General features: G+C 51.6%; 2 protein-coding genes across 3 annotated transcripts in view; one reads left to right on the forward strand and one right to left on the reverse strand.

The window, feature by feature from the left end:
- The window catches only part of LOC139561632 (Fc receptor-like protein 5), a gene marked incomplete in the record, with an annotated part of 1233720 nt that overhangs the window by 518376 nt on the left and 695072 nt on the right, over positions 1–20272 (forward strand).
- LOC139561633 (butyrophilin-like protein 2) overlaps positions 1–20272 on the reverse strand; it is a 494010-nt gene that overhangs the window by 10356 nt on the left and 463382 nt on the right. For both annotated transcript variants that reach the window (XM_071378858.1, XM_071378857.1), the window contains one exon: positions 2448–2801. In XM_071378858.1, coding sequence (XP_071234959.1) covers positions 2448–2801 — 354 coding nt within the window. The remainder of the gene's footprint in view (positions 1–2447; positions 2802–20272) is intronic.

The following is a 20272-nucleotide window of genomic DNA, read 5'->3' on the forward strand; positions in this document are numbered from 1 at the left end:
GTGAGTCAACAGTAGGTAGTAGGAGTATTAGGACACAGCAGTGAGTCAACAGTAGGTAGTAGGAGTATTAGGACACAGCAGTGAGTCAACAGTAGGTAGTATGAATATTAGGACACAGCAGTGAGTCAACAGTAGGTAGTAGGAATATTAGGACACAGCCAGTGAGTCAACAGTAGGTAGTAGGAGTATTAGGACACAGCAGTGAGTCAACAGTAGGTAGTAGGAATATTAGGACACAGCCAGTGAGTCAACAGTAGGTAGTAGGAATATTAGGACACAGCAGTGAGTCAACAGTAGGTAGTAGGAATATTAGGACACAGCCAGTGAGTCAACAGTAGGTAGTAGGAATATTAGGACACAGCCAGTGAGTCAACAGTAGGTAGTAGGAATATTAGGACACAGCAGTGAGTCAACAGTAGGTAGTAGGAATATTAGGACACAGCAGTGAGTCAACAGTAGGTAGTAGGAATATTAGGACACAGCAGTGAGTCAACAGTAGGTAGTAGGAATATTAGGACACAGACAGTGAGTCAACAGTAGGTAGTAGGAATATTAGGACACAGCAGTGAGTCAACAGTAGGTAGTAGGAATATTAGGACACAGCAGTGAGTCAACAGTAGGTAGTAGGAATATTAGGACACAGACAGTGTGACAGTGTGGGAGGTTTTGATGTGTGAGGAGTGTGTTGTAAAGGCTGTGTGCTGAGCAGCTGAATACATGATCTATAACAGAGGAAGGAGGAAGACCAGCTGAATACATGATCTATAACAGAGGAAGGAATGATGAGGGAGGAAGACCAGCTGAATACATGATCTATAACAGAGGAAGGAATGATGAGGGAGGAAGACCAGCTGAATACATGATCTATAACAGAGGACGGAATGATGAGGGAGGAAGACCAGCTGAATACATGATCTATAACAGAGGAAGAAATGATGAGGGAGGAAGACCAGCTGAATACATGATCTATAACAGAGGAAGAAATGATGAGGGAGGAAGACCAGCTGAATACATGATCTATAACAGAGGAAGGAATGATGAGGGAGGAAGACCTGCTGACTACATGACCTATAACAGAGGAAGGAATGATGAAGGAGGAAGACCAGCTGAATACATGATCTATAACAGAGGAAGGAATCATGAGGGAGGAAGACCAGCTGAATACATGATCTATAACAGAGGAAGAAATGATGAGGAAGACCAGCTGAATTCATGATCTATAACAGAGGAAGAAATGATGAGGAAGACCAGCTGAATACATGATGAGGGAGGAAGACCAGCTGAATACATGATCTATAACAGAGGAAGGAATGATGAGGGAGGAAGACCAGCTGAATACATGATGAGGGAGGAAGACCAGCTGAATACATGATCTATAACAGAGGAAGGATAGATGAGGGAGGAAGACCAGCTGAATACATGATGAGGGAGGAAGACCAGCTGAATACATGATGAAGGAGGAAGACCAGCTGAATACATGATCTATAACAGAGGAAGGAATGATGAGGGAGGAAGACCAGCTGAATACATGATCTATAACAGAGGAAGGAAGACCAGCTGAATACATGATCTATAACAGAGGAAGGAATGATGAGGGAGGAAGACCAGCTGAATACATGATCTATAACAGAGGAAGGAATGATGAGGGAGGAAGACCAGCTGAATACATGATCTCTAACAGAGGAAGACCAGCTGAATACATGATCTATAACAGAGGAAGGAATGATGAGGGAGGAAGACCAGCTGAATACATGACCTATAACAGAGGAAGGAATGATGAGGGAGGAAGACCAGCTGAATACATGATCTATAACAGAGGAAGGAATGATGAGGGAGGAAGACCAGCTGAATACATGATCTATAACAGAGGAAGGAATGATGACGGAGGAAGACCAGCTGAATACATGATCTATAACAGAGGAAGAAATTATGAGGGAGGAAGACCAGCTGAATACATGATATATAACAGAGGAAGGAATGATGAGGGAGGAAGACCAGCTGAATACATGATCTATAACAGAGGAAGAAATGATGAGGGAGGAAGACCAGCTGAATCCATGATCTATAACAGAGGAAGGAATGATGAGGGAGGAAGACCAGCTGAATACATGATCTATAACAGAGGAAGGAATGATGAGGGAGGAAGACCAGCTGAATACATGATCTATAACAGAGGAAGGAATGATGAGGGAGGAAGACCAGCTGAATACATGATGAGGGAGGAAGACCAGCTGAATACATGATGAGGGAGGAAGACCAGCTGAATACATGATGAGGGAGGAAGACCAGCTGAATACATGATGAGGGAGGAAGACCAGCTGAATACATGATCTATAACAGAGGAAGGAATGATGAGGGAGGAAGACATGTTGATATTTTAGCAGCCAATCATGTAGCCAGATTTACCAATACAACCTCTGATCACATCTCCAGTATTCATGACTCACCAACAAGGAGTTGAACGGTGGTTTCCTTCACCTGGCTGGTCAGTGTTGGAAGGAAGCACCTGTATCTTCCAGCATCAGAGAGAGTAACTCTGGTCAGCTTTAAGGAGACGTTGCCATTCTTCAGTTCTTCATGAAACATTGATGTCCTTCCCCTGTAGGATGGAGACTGCTCCACGTTGAAGTCTCGACCGTCACGGTAAAGATGGACGTCTTCTGTTGTTCTCAGGTTCAAAACTGTCCACTCCACTACCATGTCCTCAGCATTGTCACGGGGTTTCAGGAAACATGGTAGAATGATGTCATCACCAGCTAAGGCAACAACTGGGACAGCCGATCCAACAACCTCAGACGACCCTGGAGAAAAACAAACGACACACAGTTAAAGATACCTGGTAACTTCCTTTAAAGATACAGGAAGTTACCAGTTTCTACCATGGACTCTGGCCATATGAATGGACAAAGCAATCAATCACGACCCCATTCATTCCTGTGTTTAGACTCAATAGTGCATTGAAGCTAAATATAGTCATTTAAGATGGCGTCTCATGTGGGAGATTTATGTAGACAGTTTGAGCTACTCCAGGAAGTGACATTGCAAGTTAGCTCAGTGCTGCCCCCTCTCATTAAGTAACTCAAGTTGAAGGCCAACCAGGGTACTGCAGGCTGCCATTAGAAACTATACACTGAGTATACAAAACATTATGAACACCTGCTCTTTTCATCACAGACTGACCAGGTGAATCCAGGTTGCATGCGGCAACCTCTGTTTAAAAACCCTTGGACACCGTCTACCATTCCACAATATGTTTTATCACAGGGGACCATTTTAGGACGCATCACTGTAGTCTGTATAAAATGTGGGATGGACCACTCTGTCTGTAAGAAGAGAGCTGCATTCTCTTTTATTTATTTACAAATCAATCTGACAGACTCCCTCCATATGTAACTTCATTAATTAAGAAAATAATCATAAGTTACCAAACCCTCAGGAGTGGATAACAAATAAGATGTGCCGGTGTCACTCAGTTAGATGTGCCGGTGTCACTCAGTTAGATGTGCCGGTGCCACTCAGTTAGATGTGCCGGTGTCACTCAGTTAGATGTGCCGGTGTCACTCAGTTAGATGTGCCGGTGTCACTCAGTTAGATGTGCCGGTGCCACTCAGTTAGATGTGCCGGTGTCACTCAGTTAGATGTGCCGGTGTCACTCAGTTAGATGTGCCGGTGCCACTCAGTTAGATGTGCCGGTGTCACTCAGTTAGATGTGCCGGTGTCACTCAGGCAGTTAGATGTGCCGGTGTAACTCAGTTAGATGTGCCGGTGTCACTCAGTTAGATGTGTCGGTGTCACTCAGTTAGATGTGCCGGTGTCACTCAGTTAGATGTGCCGGTGCCACTCAGTTAGATGTGCCGGTGCCACTCAGTTAGATGTGCCGGTGTCACTCAGTTAGATGTGTCGGTGTCACTCAGTTAGATGTGCCGGTGTCACTCAGTTAGATGTGTCGGTGTCACTCAGTCAGATGTGCCGGTGTCACTCAGTTAGATGTGCCGGTGTCACTCAGTTAGATGTGCCGGTGCCACTCAGTTAGATGTGCCGGTGTCACTCAGTTAGATGTGCCGGTGTCACTCAGTTAGATGTGCCGGTGCCACTCAGTTAGATGTGCCGGTGTCACTCAGTTAGATGTGCCGGTGTCACTCAGGCAGTTAGATGTGCCGGTGTAACTCAGTTAGATGTGCCGGTGTCACTCAGTTAGATGTGTCGGTGTCACTCAGTTAGATGTGCCGGTGTCACTCAGTTAGATGTGCCGGTGCCACTCAGTTAGATGTGCCGGTGCCACTCAGTTAGATGTGCCGGTGTCACTCAGTTAGATGTGTCGGTGTCACTCAGTTAGATGTGCCGGTGTCACTCAGTTAGATGTGTCGGTGTCACTCAGTCAGATGTGCCGGTGTCACTCAGTTAGATGTGCCGGTGTCACTCAGTTAGATGTGCCGGTGTCACTCAGTTAGATGTGTCGGTGTCACTCAGTTAGATGTGCCGGTGTCACTCAGTTAGATGTGCCGGTGCCACTCAGTTAGATGTGCCGGTGCCACTCAGTTAGATGTGCCGGTGTCACTCAGTTAGATGTGCCGGTGCCACTCAGTTAGATGTGCCGGTGTCACTCAGTTAGATGTGCCGGTGTCACTCAGTTAGATGTGCCGGTGCCACTCAGTTAGATGTGCCGGTGTCACTCAGGCAGGTAGATGTGCCGGTGTCACTCAGTTAGATGTGCCGGTGTCACTCAGTTAGATGTGCCGGTGCCACTCAGTTAGATGTGCCGGTGTCACTCAGTTAGATGTGCCGGTGCCACTCAGTTAGATGTGCCGGTGTCACTCAGTTAGATGTGCCGGTGCCACTCAGTTAGATGTGCCGGTGCCACTCAGTTAGATGTGCCGGTGTCACTCAGTTAGATGTGCCGGTGTCACTCAGTTAGATGTGCCGGTGCCACTCAGTTAGATGTGCCGGTGTCACTCAGTTAGATGTGCCGGTGTCACTCAGTTAGATGTGCCGGTGTCACTCAGTTAGATGTGCCGGTGTCACTCAGTTAGATGTGCCGGTGTCACTCAGTTAGATGTGCCGGTGTCACTCAGTTAGATGTGCCGGTGTCACTCAGTTAGATGTGCCGGTGTCACTCAGTTAGATGTGCCGGTGCCACTCAGTTAGATGTGCCGGTGTCACTCAGTTAGATGTGCCGGTGTCACTCAGTTAGATGTGCCGGTGCCACTCAGTTAGATGTGCCGGTGTCACTCAGTTAGATGTGCCGGTGTCACTCAGTTAGATGTGCCGGTGTCACTCAGTTAGATGTGCCGGTGCCACTCAGTTAGATGTGCCGGTGTCACTCAGTTAGATGTGCCGGTGTCACTCAGTTAGATGTGCCGGTGCCACTCAGTTAGATGTGCCGGTGTCACTCAGTTAGATGTGCCGGTGTCACTCAGTTAGATGTGCCGGTGTCACTCAGTTAGATGTGCCGGTGCCACTCAGTTAGATGTGCCGGTGTCACTCAGTTAGATGTGCCGGTGTCACTCAGTTAGATGTGCCGGTGTCACTCAGTTAGATGTGCCGGTGTCACTCAGTTAGATGTGCCGGTGCCACTCAGTTAGATGTGCCGGTGTCACTCAGTTAGATGTGCCGGTGTCACTCAGTTAGATGTGCCGGTGTCACTCAGTTAGATGTGCCGGTGTCACTCAGTTAGATGTGCCGGTGTCACTCAGATAGATGTGCCGGTGTCACTCAGGCAGTTAGATGTGCCGGTGCCACTCAGTTAGATGTGCCGGTGTCACTCAGTTAGATGTGCCGGTGTCACTCAGTTAGATGTGCCGGTGCCACTCAGTTAGATGTGCCGGTGTCACTCAGTTAGATGTGCCGGTGTCACTCAGTTAGATGTGCCGGTGCCACTCAGTTAGATGTGCCGGTGCCACTCAGTTAGATGTGCCGGTGTCACTCAGTTAGATGTGCCGGTGTCACTCAGTTAGATGTCCCGGTGTCACTCAGTTAGATGTGCCGGTGTCACTCAGTTAGATGTGCCGGTGCCACTCAGTTAGATGTGCCGGTGCCACTCAGTTAGATGTGCCGGTGCCACTCAGTTAGATGTGCCGGTGTCACTCAGTTAGATGTGCCGGTGTCACTCAGGTAGATGTGCCGGTGCCACTCGGGCAGTTAGATGTGCCGGTGCCACTCAGTTAGATGTGCCGGTGCCACTCAGTTAGATGTGCCGGTGCCACTCAGTTAGATGTGCCGGTGCCACTCGGGCAGTTAGATGTGCCGGTGTCACTCAGTTAGATGTGCCGGTGCCACTCAGTTAGATGTGCCGGTGCCACTCAGTTAGATGTGCCGGTGCCACTCAGTTAGATGTGCCGGTGTCACTCAGTTAGATGTGCCGGTGCCACTCAGTTAGATGTGCCGGTGTCACTCAGTTAGATGTGCCGGTGTCACTCAGTTAGATGTGCCGGTGCCACTCAGTTAGATGTGCCGGTGCCACTCAGTTAGATGTGCCGGTGTCACTCAGTTAGATGTGCCGGTGCCACTCAGTTAGATGTGCCGGTGCCACTCAGTTAGATGTGCCGGTGTCACTCAGTGAGATGTGCCGGTGCCACTCAGTTAGATGTGCCGGTGCCACTCAGTTAGATGTGCCGGTGTCACTCAGTTAGATGTGCCGGTGTCACTCAGTTAGATGTGCCGGTGCCACTCAGTTAGATGTGCCGGTGCCACTCAGTTAGATGTGCCGGTGTCACTCAGTTAGATGTGCCGGTGTCACTCAGTTAGATGTGCCGGTGCCACTCAGTTAGATGTGCCGGTGCCACTCAGTTAGATGTGCCGGTGCCACTCAGTTAGATGTGCCGGTGTCACTCAGTTAGATGTGCCGGTGCCACTCAGTTAGATGTGCCGGTGTCACTCAGTTAGATGTGCCGGTGTCACTCGGGCAGTTAGGGAACAGAGGTAAAGACTGTTTTAGGTTGGATATTCAACAGATATTTGAGCTTTCAAACCACTTGAGCCACAGACTCCAGATTAGTGGCATGATGTTGGAGACATTGAGCACAACATTGCACAGGTCTTATTTTCACGACTTGGACATTCACTTTGCAAAGCTAATAAACATGTGGAAATGTGAGCAGCATTTTGTATTCCTAGTTGAATTAGTTAGGGAGCGTAAACAAAGTACTTTTTTTTTTTTTTTTTTTTTTTTTTACATTTGAATTTCAATAGCTCCTTGTTCATGTGACCTACTGACTTCAAACAAGGTTCAGAATGTAGACTCAGTGGGCCTACACATTGCACACCCTTTAGTTTGTCCATTTTCATATACACAATTTCACATTAATTTTCCTAATTTTTCAATGTTTCTAATTTCAATAGCTCCTTGGCCATGTGACCTACTGTCCTCAAACAAGGTTCAGAATCTACACTCAGCGGGCGCCTGATGGAGGCCTCCTTGTGCACCTGGTAACCTGAAACAAGTGCACCTGGTGACCCGCCTGCTTTTATCCGCTCAGAGACTAAGTCCCCAACCCAACCTCCAGCCTGAGTGCTGCCCCCAGCCCCTGAGTCACGCCCGGTACTAACCTCCAGCCTGAGTGCTGCCCCCAGCCCCTGAGTCACGCCCAGTACTAACCTCCAGCCTGAGTGCTGCCCCCAGCCCCTGAGTCACGCCCGGTACTAACCTCCAGCCTGAGTGCTGCCCCCAGCCCCTGAGGCACGCCCAGTACTAACCTCCAGCCTGAGTGCTGCCCCCAGCTCCTGAGGCACGCCCGGTACTAACCTCCAGCCTGAGTGCTGCCCCCAGCCCCTGAGGCACGCCCGGTACTAACCTCCAGCCTGAGTGCTGCCCCCAGCCCCTGAGGCACGCCCGGTACTAACCTCCAGCCTGAGTGCTGCCCCCAGCCCCTGAGTCACGCCCGGTACTAACCTCCAGCCTGAGTGCTGCCCCCAGCCCCTGAGGCACGCCCGGTACTAACCTCCAGCCTGAGTGCTGCCCCCAGCCCCCGAGGCACACCCGGTACTAACCTCCAGCCTGAGTGCTGCCCCCAGCCCCTGAGGCACGCCCAGTACTAACCTCCAGCCTGAGTGCTGCCCCCAGCCCCTGAGGCACGCCCGGTACTAACCTCCAGCCTGAGTGCTGCCCCCAGCCCCTGAGGCACGCCCGGTACTAACCTCCAGCCTGAGTGCTGCCCCCAGCCCCTGAGGCACGCCCGGTACTAACCTCCAGCCTGAGTGCTGCCCCCAGCCCCTGAGTCACGCCCGGTACTAACCTCCAGCCTGAGTGCTGCCCCCAGCCCCTGAGGCACGCCCGGTACTAACCTCCAGCCTGAGTGCTGCCCCCAGCCCCCGAGGCACGCCCGGTACTAACCTCCAGCCTGAGTGCTGCCCCCAGCCCCTGAGTCACGCCCAGTACTAACCTCCAGCCTGAGTGCTGCCCCCAGCCCCTGAGTCACGCCCGGTACTAACCTCCAGCCTGAGTGCTGCCCCCAGCCCCTGAGGCACGCCCGGTACTAACCTCCAGCCTGAGTACTGCCCCCAGCCCCTGAGGCACGCCCGGTACTAACCTCCAGCCTGAGTGCTGCCCCCAGCCCCTGAGTCACGCCCAGTACTAACCTCCAGCCTGAGTGCTGCCCCCAGCCCCTGAGTCACGCCCGGTACTAACCTCCAGCCTGAGTGCTGCCCCCAGACCCTGAGTCACGCCCAGTACTAACCTCCAGCCTGAGTGCTGCCCCCAGCCCCTGAGTCACGCCCAGTACTAACCTCCAGCCTGAGTGCTGCCCCCAGCCCCTGAGTCACGCCCGGTACTAACCTCCAGCCTGAGTGCTGCCCCCAGCCCCTGAGTCACGCCCGGTACTAACCTCCAGCCTGAGTGCTGCCCCCAGCCCCTGAGTCACGCCCGGTACTAACCTTCAGCCTGAGTGCTGCCCCCAGCCCCTGAGTCACGCCCAGTACTAACCTCCAGCCTGAGTGCTGCCCCCAGCCCCTGAGTCACGCCCGGTACTAACCTCCAGCCTGAGTGCTGCCCCCAGCCCCTGAGTCACGCCCGGTACTAACCTCCAGCCTGAGTGCTGCCCCCAGCCCCTGAGTCACGCCCGGTACTAACCTCCAGCCTGAGTGCTGCCCCCAGCCCCTGAGTCACGCCCAGTACTAACCTCCAGCCTGAGTGCTGCCCCCAGCCCCTGAGTCACACCCAGTACTAACCTCCAGCCTGAGTGCTGCCCCCAGCCCCTGAGTCACGCCCGGTACTAACCTCCAGCATGAGTGCTGCCCCAGCCCCTGAGTCACGCCCGGTACTAACCTCCAGCCTGAGTGCTGCCCCCAGCCCCTGAGTCACGCCCGGTACTAACCTCCAGCCTGAGTGCTGCCCCCAGCCCCTGAGTCACGCCCGGTACTAACCTCCAGCCTGAGTGCTGCCCCCAGCCCCTGAGTCACACCCAGTACTAACCTCCAGCCTGAGTGCTGCCCCCAGCCCCTGAGTCACGCCCGGTACTAACCTCCAGCCTGAGTGCTGCCCCCAGCCCCTGAGTCACGCCCAGTACTAACCTCCAGCCTGAGTGCTGCCCCCAGCCCCTGAGTCACGCCCGGTACTAACCTCCAGCCTGAGTGCTGCCCCCAGCCCCTGAGTCACGTCCAGTACTAACCTCCAGCCTGAGTGCTGCCCCCAGCCCCTGAGTCACGCCCGGTACTAACCTCCAGCCTGAGTGCTGCCCCCAGCCCCTGAGTCACGCCCGGTACTAACCTCCAGCCTGAGTGCTGCCCCCTGAGTCACGCCCAGTACTAACCTCCAGCCTGAGTGCTGCCCCCAGCCCCTGAGTCACGCCCGGTACTAACCTCCAGCCTGAGTGCTGCCCCCAGCCCCTGAGTTACGCCCGGTACTAACCTCCAGCCTGAGTGCTGCCCCCAGCCCCTGAGTCACGCCCAGTACTAACCTCCAGCCTGAGTGCTGCCCCCTGCCCCTGAGGCACGCCCAGTACTAACCTCCAGCCTGAGTGCTGCCCCCAGCCCCTGAGTCACGCCCGGTACTAACCTCCAGCCTGAGTGCTGCCCCCTGCCCCTGAGTCACGCCCAGTACTAACCTCCAGCCTGAGTGCTGCCCCCAGCCCCTGAGTCACGCCCAGTACTAACCTCCAGCCTGAGTGCTGCCCCCAGCCCCTGAGTCACGCCCGGTACTAACCTCCAGCCTGAGTGCTGCCCCCAGCCCCTGAGTCACGCCCGGTACTAACCTTCAGCCTGAGTGCTGCCCCCAGCCCCTGAGTCACGCCCGGTACTAACCTCCAGCCTGAGTACTGCCCCCAGCCCCTGAGTCACGCCCAGTACTAACCTCCAGCCTGAGTGCTGCCCCCAGCCCCTGAGTCACGCCCAGTACTAACCTCCAGCCTGAGTGCTGCCCCCAGCCCCTGAGGCACGCCCAGTACTAACCTCCAGCCTGAGTGCTGCCCCCAGCCCCTGAGTCACGCCCGGTACTAACCTCCAGCCTGAGTGCTGCCCCCAGCCCCTGAGTCACGCCCAGTACTAACCTCCAGCCTGAGTGCTGCCCCCAGCTCCTGAGGCACGCCCAGTACTAACCTCCAGCCTGAGTGCTGCCCCCAGCCCCTGAGTCACGCCCGGTACTAACTTTCAGCCTGAGTGCTGCCCCCAGCCCCTGAGTCACGCCCGGTACTAACCTCCAGCCTGAGTGCTGCCCCCAGCCCCTGAGTCACGCCCAGTACTAACCTCCAGCCTGAGTGCTGCCCCCAGCTCCTGAGGCACGCCCAGTACTAACCTTCAGCGGACTTTAACTGGGTTTTTACACCCAATCGACATCAAGTGCCAGCGCAATATTTATAGGCTTGAGAACCAAATACCATGTAAAATCCTGTGAGTTAAAATGGACAAACTAAAGGGTGTGCAATATAGAAGGGTAGTCAGTAGACATTCTGAACCTTGTTTGAGGTCAGTAGGTCACATGACCAAGGAGCTATTAAAATTCAAAAATGTAATAATTTAAAATTGTGATATGTAAATTGACAAAAAGTGTTTGCATTGTGTGTCTATGACATTGGGTTAGCTAGAAGCATTTTTGAAAGTTTTAGGAGTAATGGTTAAAGAGCTATTGAAATTAGAAAAATGTGATTTGCCACTATGTTGATGGTCCCTAACTGCTGTTGGTGGACGTAAGGAAAACGACAGGCGAATATCCAACCTGAATCCGTCTTTACTTCGGTGTAAAACGTCTTCTCTTTTTAGTCATAAACATGGCTACACTTCCGTTAGCCTAACAATTTAACACCCTCTACTTTGTGCGCCACTTCGATACAGCTACGATTTTCGTAACAAGTTAGGAGAGCATTTTCGCTAACACTTTACCTAAACTTAACTAATTCTCCTAACCTACATCGTAAATTCTCCTAACTTGTTACGAAAAAGTCACTGCAATATCGAAGTAGTGTGAAAATAGTGTTTCTCTGTCACGGACAACACCCTACAGCCTCACCACACCCAAACTACCCTGTCTGAGCAGACGACAAGACATCGTACATTTCCTGCACTCGGTTTTGATCCTGCACTTGAATTCTTCCCGTTTCTTTCTTATTAATATTATGTTCAGATAATAAAATAGCCTACAGGCTAAATAATGAAGGAATAATGTTGTGGCCTACCTGTCGTTATCAATGAAACACTGATGAACAGAATCCCAAAACACCAGGCCGCCGAGGTCGGAAAGGTCTTCATTTCACTAACAAATCAAGTCTGACTCCAAGGTAAAGCTGTTTGTAACTGGTGAATAAATACATTTTGGAGTTTAGAAAAATAAACTAAAACAGTCGAAAGGCTAATTTGTCAACGAACAGAATGTAACACGACGTCTGTTCCAGAAATAACGGAGAAAAGGGTGGTGGAGTTTCACACTTTACTTTCACTTTCACTTACAGTACTTCTAGTTGAATATCATCTCGCGATATCTAGCTCCATCTAGTGTTCTGATATGGACATTAACTTCATGTCATCTCGCGATATCTAGCTCTATCTAGTGTTCTGATATGGACATTAACTTCATGTTAAATGTCCTAAAACACACAGGATCACGAATGTGAATCTTGAAATAAACGTGACAACAACAGTGGCGACCCTTATAAAGGTAGGCTCTGTTTTTAGCTAACAGAACAAAAAGATACGTTTTTTGTTGTGCCTGTTTTGCAGTTGGGAGGGCTTCCACGTGGTTCAGCGGTCTAAGGCACTGCATCTCAGTGGTAGAGGAGTCACTACAGACCCTGGTTCCATTCCAGGCTGTATCACTGCATCTCAGTGGTAGAGGAGTCACTACAGACCCTGGTTCCATTCCAGGCTGTATCACTGCATCTCAGTGGTAGAGGAGTCACTACAGACCCTGGTTCCATTCCAGGCTGTATCACTGCATCTCAGTGGTAGAGGAGTCACTACAGACCCTGGTTCCATTCCAGGCTGTATCACTGCATCTCAGTGGTAGAGGAGTCACTACAGACCCTGGTTCCATTCCAGGCTGTATCACTGCATCTCAGTGGTAGAGGAGTCACTACAGACCCTGGTTCCATTCCAGGCTGTATCACTGCATCTCAGTGGTAGAGGAGTCACTACAGACCCTGGTTCCATTCCAGGCTGTATCAGCACCACCACCCTATAGCACCACCACCCTACAGCACCACCACCCTACAGCAACACCACACTACACCACCACCCTACAGCACCACCACCCTACAACACCACCACCCTACAACACCACCACCCTACAGCACCACCACCCTACAGCACCACCACCCTACAGCACCACCACCCTACAGCACCACCACCCTACAGCACCACCACCCTGTAGCACCACCACCCTACAGCACCACCACCCTATAGCACCACCACCCTACAGCACCACCACCCTACAGCACCACCACCCTACAGCACCGCCACCCTACAGTACCGCCACCCTACAGCACCACCACCCTACAACACCACCACCCTACAGCACCAACACCCTACAGCACCACCACCCTACAGCACCACCACCCTACAGCACCACCACCCTACAGCACCACCACCCAACAGCACCACCACCCTACAGCACCACCACCCTACAGCACCACCACCCTACAGCACCACCACCCTACAACACCACCACCCTACAGCACCACCACCCTACAGCACCACCACCCTACAGCAGCACACCACCCTACAGCACCACCACCCTACAGCACCACCACCCTACAACACCACCACCCTACACCACCACCCTACAGCACCACCACCCTACAACACCACCACCCTACAGCACCACCACTCTACAGCACCACCACCCTACAGCACCACCCTACAACACCACCACCCTACAACACCACCACCCTACAGCACCAACACCCTACAGCACCACCACCCTACAGCACCACCACCCTACAGCACCACCACCAAACAGCACCACCACCCTACAGCACCACCACCCTACAGCACCACCCTACACCACCACCCTACAGCACCACCACCCTACAACACCACCACCCTATAACACCACCACCCTACAGCACCACCACCCTACAACACCACCCTACACCACCACCCTACAGCACCACCACCCTACAGCACCACCACCCTACAACACCACCCTACACCACCACCCTACAGCACCACCACCCTACAACACCACCACCCTATAACACCACCACCCTACAGCACCACCACCCTACAACACCACCCTACACCACCACCCTACAGCACCACCACCCTATAACACCACCACCCTACAGCACCACCACCCTACAGCACCACCACCCTACAGCACCACCAACCTACAGCACCACCAACCACCACCCTACAGTACCACCACCCTACAGCACCACCACCCTACAGCACCACCACCCTACAGCACCACCCTACAGCACCACCACCCTACAGCACCACCACCCTACAGCACCAACACCCTACAGCACCACCACCCTACAGCACCAACACCCTACAACACCACCACCCTACAGCACCACCACCCTACAGCACCACCACCCTACAGCACCAACACCCTACAGCACCAACACCCTACAGCACCAACACCCTACAGCACCACCAATCTACAGCACCACCACCCTACAGCACCACCACCCTACAGCACCACCACCCTACAGCACCACCACCCTACAGCACCACCACCCTACAGCACCACCACCCTACAGCACCACCACCCTACAGCACCACCACCCTACAGCACCAACACCCTACAGCACCAACACCCTACAACACCACCACCCTACAGCACCACCACCCTACAGCACCACCACCCTACAGCACCAACACCCTACAGCACCAACACCCTACAGCACCACCAATCTACAGCACCACCAATCTACAGCACCACCACCCTACAGCACCACCACCCTACAGCACCACCACCCTACAGCACCACCACCCTACAGCACCAACACCCTACAGCACCAACACCCTACAGCACCACCACCCTACAACACCACCACCCTACAGCACCACCACCCTACAGCACCACCACCCTACAGCACCACCACCCTACAGCACCACCACCCTACAGCACCACCACCCTACAGCACCACCACCCTACAGCACCACCACCCTACAGCACCACCCTACAGCACCACCACCCTACAGCACCACCACCCTACAGCACCACCACCCTACAGCACCACCACCCTACAGCACCACCACCCTACAGCACCACCACCCTACAGCACCACCACCCTACAGCACCACCACCCTACAGCACCACCACCCTACAGCACCACCACCCTACAGCACCACCACCCTACAGCACCACCACCCTACAGCACCACCCTACAGCACCACCACCCTACAGCACCACCACCCTACAGCACCACCACCCTACAGCACCACCCTACAGCACCACCCTACAGCACCACCACCCTACAGCACCACCACCCTACAGCACCACCACCCTACAGCACCACCCTACAGCACCACCCCCCTACAGCACCACCACCCTACAGCACCACCCTACAGCACCACCACCCTACAGCACCACCACCCTACAGCACCACCACCCTACAGCACCACCACCCTACAGCACCACCACCCTACAGCACCACCACCCTACAGCACCACCACCCTACAGCACCACCACCCTACAGCACCACCCTACAGCACCACCACCCTACAGCACCACCACCCTACAGCACCACCACCCTACAGCACCACCACCCTACAGCACCACCCTACAGCACCACCACCCTACAGCACCACCACCTTACAGCACCACCACCCTACAGCACCACCACCCTACAGCACCACCCTACAGCACCACCACCCTACAGCACCACCACCCTACAGCACCACCCTACAGCACCACCACCCTACAGCACCACCACCCTACAGCACCACCACCCTACAGCACCACCACCCTACAGCACCACCCTACAGCACCACCACCCTACAGCACCACCACCCTACAGCACCACCACCCTACAGCACCACCCTACAGCACCACCACCCTACAGCACCACCACCCTACAGCACCACCACCCTACAGCACCACCCTACAGCACCACCACCCTACAGCACCACCACCCTACAGCACCACCACCCTACAGCACCACCACCCTACAGCACCACCCTACAGCACCACCACCCTACAGCACCACCACCCTACAGCACCACCACCCTACAGCACCACCCTACAGCACCACCACCCTACAGCACCACCACCCTACAGCACCACCACCCTACAGCACCACCCTACAGCACCACCACCCTACAGCACCACCACCCTACAGCACCACCACCCTACAGCACCACCCTACAGCACCACCACCCTACAGCACCACCACCCTACAGCACCACCACCCTACAGCACCACCCTACAGCACCACCACCCTACAGCACCACCACCCTACAGCACCACCACCCTACAGCACCACCACCCTACAGCACCACCACCCTACAGCACCACCACCCTACAGCACCACCACCCTACACCCCAAACTGTCCCGTCTGATCAGACAACAAGACATCTCCATTTCCTGCACTCGGTTTTGATCCTGAATTCTCCCCGTTTCTTTCTTATTAATATTATGTATCTGGTGTTCTGATATGAACATTAACTTCATGACAAATGTCCTTAAACACTTACGAGCACTAATGTAAATAATGAAACACATGTCACAACGGTGGTGATCCGCCGTTCAGGGCAGGTGGGCTCTGTTTTTAGCTTGGACACACCTACTCCTTCAAGGGTTTTTCTTTATTTTTACTATTTTCTACATTGTAGAATAATAGTGGAGACATAACAACTATGAAATAACACCTGGAATCATGTAGTAACCAAAAAAGTATTAAACAAATCAAAATGTATTTTATATTTGAGATTCTTCAAAGTAGCCACCCTTTGCCTTGATGACAGCTTTGGACACTCTTGGCATTCTCTCAACCAGCTTCACCTGGAATGCTTTTCCAACAGTCTTGAAGGAGTTCCCACATATTCTGAGCATTTGTTGGCTGCTTTTCCTTCACTCTGAGGTCCAACTCATCCCAAACCATTTCAATTGGGTTGAGGTCAGGTGATTGTGGGGGCCAGGTCATCTGATGCAGCACTCCATCACTCTCCTTCTTGGTCAAATAGCCCTTACACAGCCTGGAGGTGTGCAGAATGCGGTGGTAACGGTTGTTTAACGAGTTACTATCTCCCAACTTAAACTCTAAAGATATATAGATTTCTCTTATATCAATAACAGTCAATTATGAATTATTACCTCATCAGTCTCATTCTGAACGTCGCATAATTCTGGATATCTGTACGAACCCTAACCTAACGGATGAATCAACAATACACAAATTGGCTGAATTATTTATTTACTAACTAACTAACTAAATAATCACACAGAAATACATTAACACACACACATGGTATAGGTTATTGATTACTAACATAATGCAATGAAAACAGGTCCCTAGTGGACTAACAAGATATGACGGCTTGTTTACACAATGGAAAGGGAGGGGTAGGTAAGGAGAGGGGGAGATATAGAGAGTCGACTTATCGTACATTTGGAAGCTACGCTCACGGGAATATAGACACTTTGCACATGAACGACCACTCATTCGGATAAGGAATGCGATGTATATATTTATGCACAGATGTCTTTGTCATCTCTCTGTTGAAACCAATCGATCCGTCTGTGGGTAGTGGCTCGATGTCTGGAAGACCCTGGTTTGTCCACCAGAGTTCACAATGTCCTTTGTAGTTGTAGAGCTTCTCTGGTGTTGGAGTGTTAGAATAGATGTTTCAGACGTACCAACAGTTGTATCAGAGGGGATTGTCTTCCTTTCCCTCTCGTGTCTTTAGTCGAACTTCTAGGATTACGTTTTCATGCTGCAGACTGTGAATGTTCTGGTCTAGTCTTTCATAGGTTCCAACCATTTCATAACATTCAGCTCACACTGTCTGTCACACTGGTCTGTAGAGCCTAAACCATTCGTGACGTCCGGCTTCACTGTTCGCCTCCTTCGTCTTGTAAATTTAACCATTTCAACGTGTGGGCCATATTTAATATAATAGTATAATTACTGGCGAGTCCTTTTAAGCACTTTGGTCAGAAAGGCAGTTCCATCACGCCGACAAATTGTATGTGCTCACGTGGGCGTGGTTACTGACTGGATAAAAGTTTATATGACAATTATCTAATTTAGAAGGCTATAATCACATTGCTGTCTTCACAAAACTACTTAATACATAATTATATATTTTATACAACATTTAGATGCAAACCTCACATGTGTACATGTAGAATGTGTACACCTTGAGAGATACAGTTATTTAGTTATACCTTAATGACATCATAAAATAATAAACACTTTGACATGATTCACTTTAGATCTTCAAACATTTGGATTTCAAAGAATAATGTCTCAATGTCCAATCTTTTGATGTTAGAGTTTTTAGGTATAGGAATTTTAGAGTCTCTCTCTAACACAGAGTTACTTTCTATACTGCAGGGCAGAGAGGAACAGTTAGAAACTTTATTCTGTGGGAGAGAGGGGTTCTGGCTATCTTCAAACCTTTCTTCCGTGGGAGAGAGGGGTTCTGGCTATCTTCAAACCTTTCTTCTGTGGGAGAGAGGGGTTCTGGCTATCTTCAAACCTTTCTTCTGTGGGAGAGAGGGGTTCTGGCTATCTTCAAACCTTTCTTCTGTGGGAGAGAGGGGTTCTGGCTATCTTCAAACCTTTCTTCTGTGGGAGAGAGGGGTTCTGGCTATCTTCAAACCTTTCTTCTGTGGGAGAGAGGGGTTCTGGCTATCTTCAAACCTTTCTTCTGTGGGAGAGAGGGGTTCTGGCTATCTTCAAACCTTTCTTCTGTGGGAGAGAGGGGTTCTGGCTATCTTCAAACCTTTCTTCTGTGGGAGAGAGGGGTTCTGGCTATCTTCAAACCTTTCTTCCGTAGGAGAGAGGGGTTCTGGCTATCTTCAAACCTTTCTTCCGTGGGAGAGAGGGGTTCTGGCTATCTTCAAACCTTTCTTCTGTGGGAGAGAGGGGTTCTGGCTATCTTCAAACCTTTCTTCCGTAGGAGAGAGGGGTTCTGGCTATCTTCAAACCTTTCTTCTGTGGGAGAGAGGGGTTCTGGCTATCTTCAAACCTTTCTTCTGTGGGAGAGAGGGGTTCTGGCTATCTTCAAACCTTTCTTCCATGGGAGAGAGGGGTTCTGGCTATCTTCAAACCTTTCTTCTGTGGGAGAGAGGGGTTCTGGCTATCTTCAAACCTTTCTTCTGTGGGAGAGAGGGGTTCTGGCTATCTTCAAACCTTTCTTCTGTGGGAGAGAGGGGTTCTGGCTATCTTCAAACCTTTCTTCTGTGGGAGAGAGGGGTTCTGGCTATCTTCAAACCTTTCTTCTGTGGGAGAGAGGGGTTCTGGCTATCTTCAAACCTTTCTTCTGTGGGAGAGAGGGGTTCTGGCTATCTTCAAACCTTTCTTCTGTGGGAGAGAGGGGTTCTGGCTATCTTCAAACCTTTCTTCTGTGGGAGAGAGGGGTTCTGGCTATCTTCAAACCTTTCTTCTGTGGGAGAGAGGGGTTCTGGCTATCTTCAAACCTTACTTCTGTGGGAGAGAGGGGTTCTGGCTATCTTCAAACCTTTCTTCTGTGGGAGAGAGGGGTTCTGGCTATCTTCAAACCTTTCTTCTGTGGGAGAGAGGGGTTCTGGCTATCTTCAAACCTTTCTTATGTGGGAGAGAGGGGTTCTGGCTATCTTCAAACCTTTCTTCTGTGGGAGAGAGGGGTTCTGGCTATCTTCAAACCTTTCTTCTGTGGGAGAGAGGGGTTCTGGCTATCTTCAAACCTTTCTTCTGTGGGAGAGAGGGGTTCTGGCTATCTTCAAACCTTTCTTCCGTTGGAGAGAGGGGTTCTGGCTATCTTCAAACCTTTCTCTGTGGGAGAGAGGGGTTCTGGCTATCTTCAAACCTTTCTTCTGTGGGAGAGAGGGGTTCTGGCTATCTTCAAACCTTTCTTCTGTGGGAGAGAGGGGTTCTGGCTATCTTCAAACCTTTCTTCTGTGGGAGAGAGGGGTTCTGGCTATCTTCAAACCTTTCTTCTGTGGGAGAGAGGGGTTCTGGCTATCTTCAAACCTTTCTTCTGTGGGAGAGAGGGGTTCTGGCTATCTTCAAACCTTTCTTCTGTGGGAGAGAGGGGTTCTGGCTATCTTCAAACCTTTCTTCTGTGGGAGAGAGGGGTTCTGGCTATCTTCAAACCTTTCTTCTGTGGGAGAGAGGGGTTCTGGCTATCTTCAAACCTTTCTTCCGTAGGAGAGAGGGGTTCTGGCTATCTTCAAACCTTTCTTCCGTGGGAGAGAGGGGTTCTGGCTATCTTCAAACCTTTCTTCTGTGGGAGAGAGGGGTTCTGGCTATCTTCAAACCTTTCTTCCGTAGGAGAGAGGGGTTCTGGCTATCTTCAAACCTTTCTTCTGTGGGAGAGAGGGGTTCTGGCTATCTTCAAACCTTTCTTCTGTGGGAGAGAGGGGTTCTGGCTATCTTCAAACCTTTCTTCCATGGGAGAGAGGGGTTCTGGCTATCTTCAAACCTTTCTTCTGTGGGAGAGAGGGGTTCTGGCTATCTTCAAACCTTTCTTCTGTGGGAGAGAGGGGTTCTGGCTATCTTCAAACCTTTCTTCTGTGGGAGAGAGGGGTTCTGGCTATCTTCAAACCTTTCTTCTGTGGGAGAGAGGGGTTCTGGCTATCTTCAAACCTTTCTTCTGTGGGAGAGAGGGGTTCTGGCTATCTTCAAACCTTTCTTCTGTGGGAGAGAGGGGTTCTGGCTATCTTCAAACCTTTCTTCTGTGGGAGAGAGGGGTTCT

This window comes from Salvelinus alpinus, chromosome 31 (assembly GCF_045679555.1).
Source record: "Salvelinus alpinus chromosome 31, SLU_Salpinus.1, whole genome shotgun sequence".
In the NCBI taxonomy this organism is placed as follows: Eukaryota; Metazoa; Chordata; class Actinopteri; order Salmoniformes; family Salmonidae; genus Salvelinus; species Salvelinus alpinus.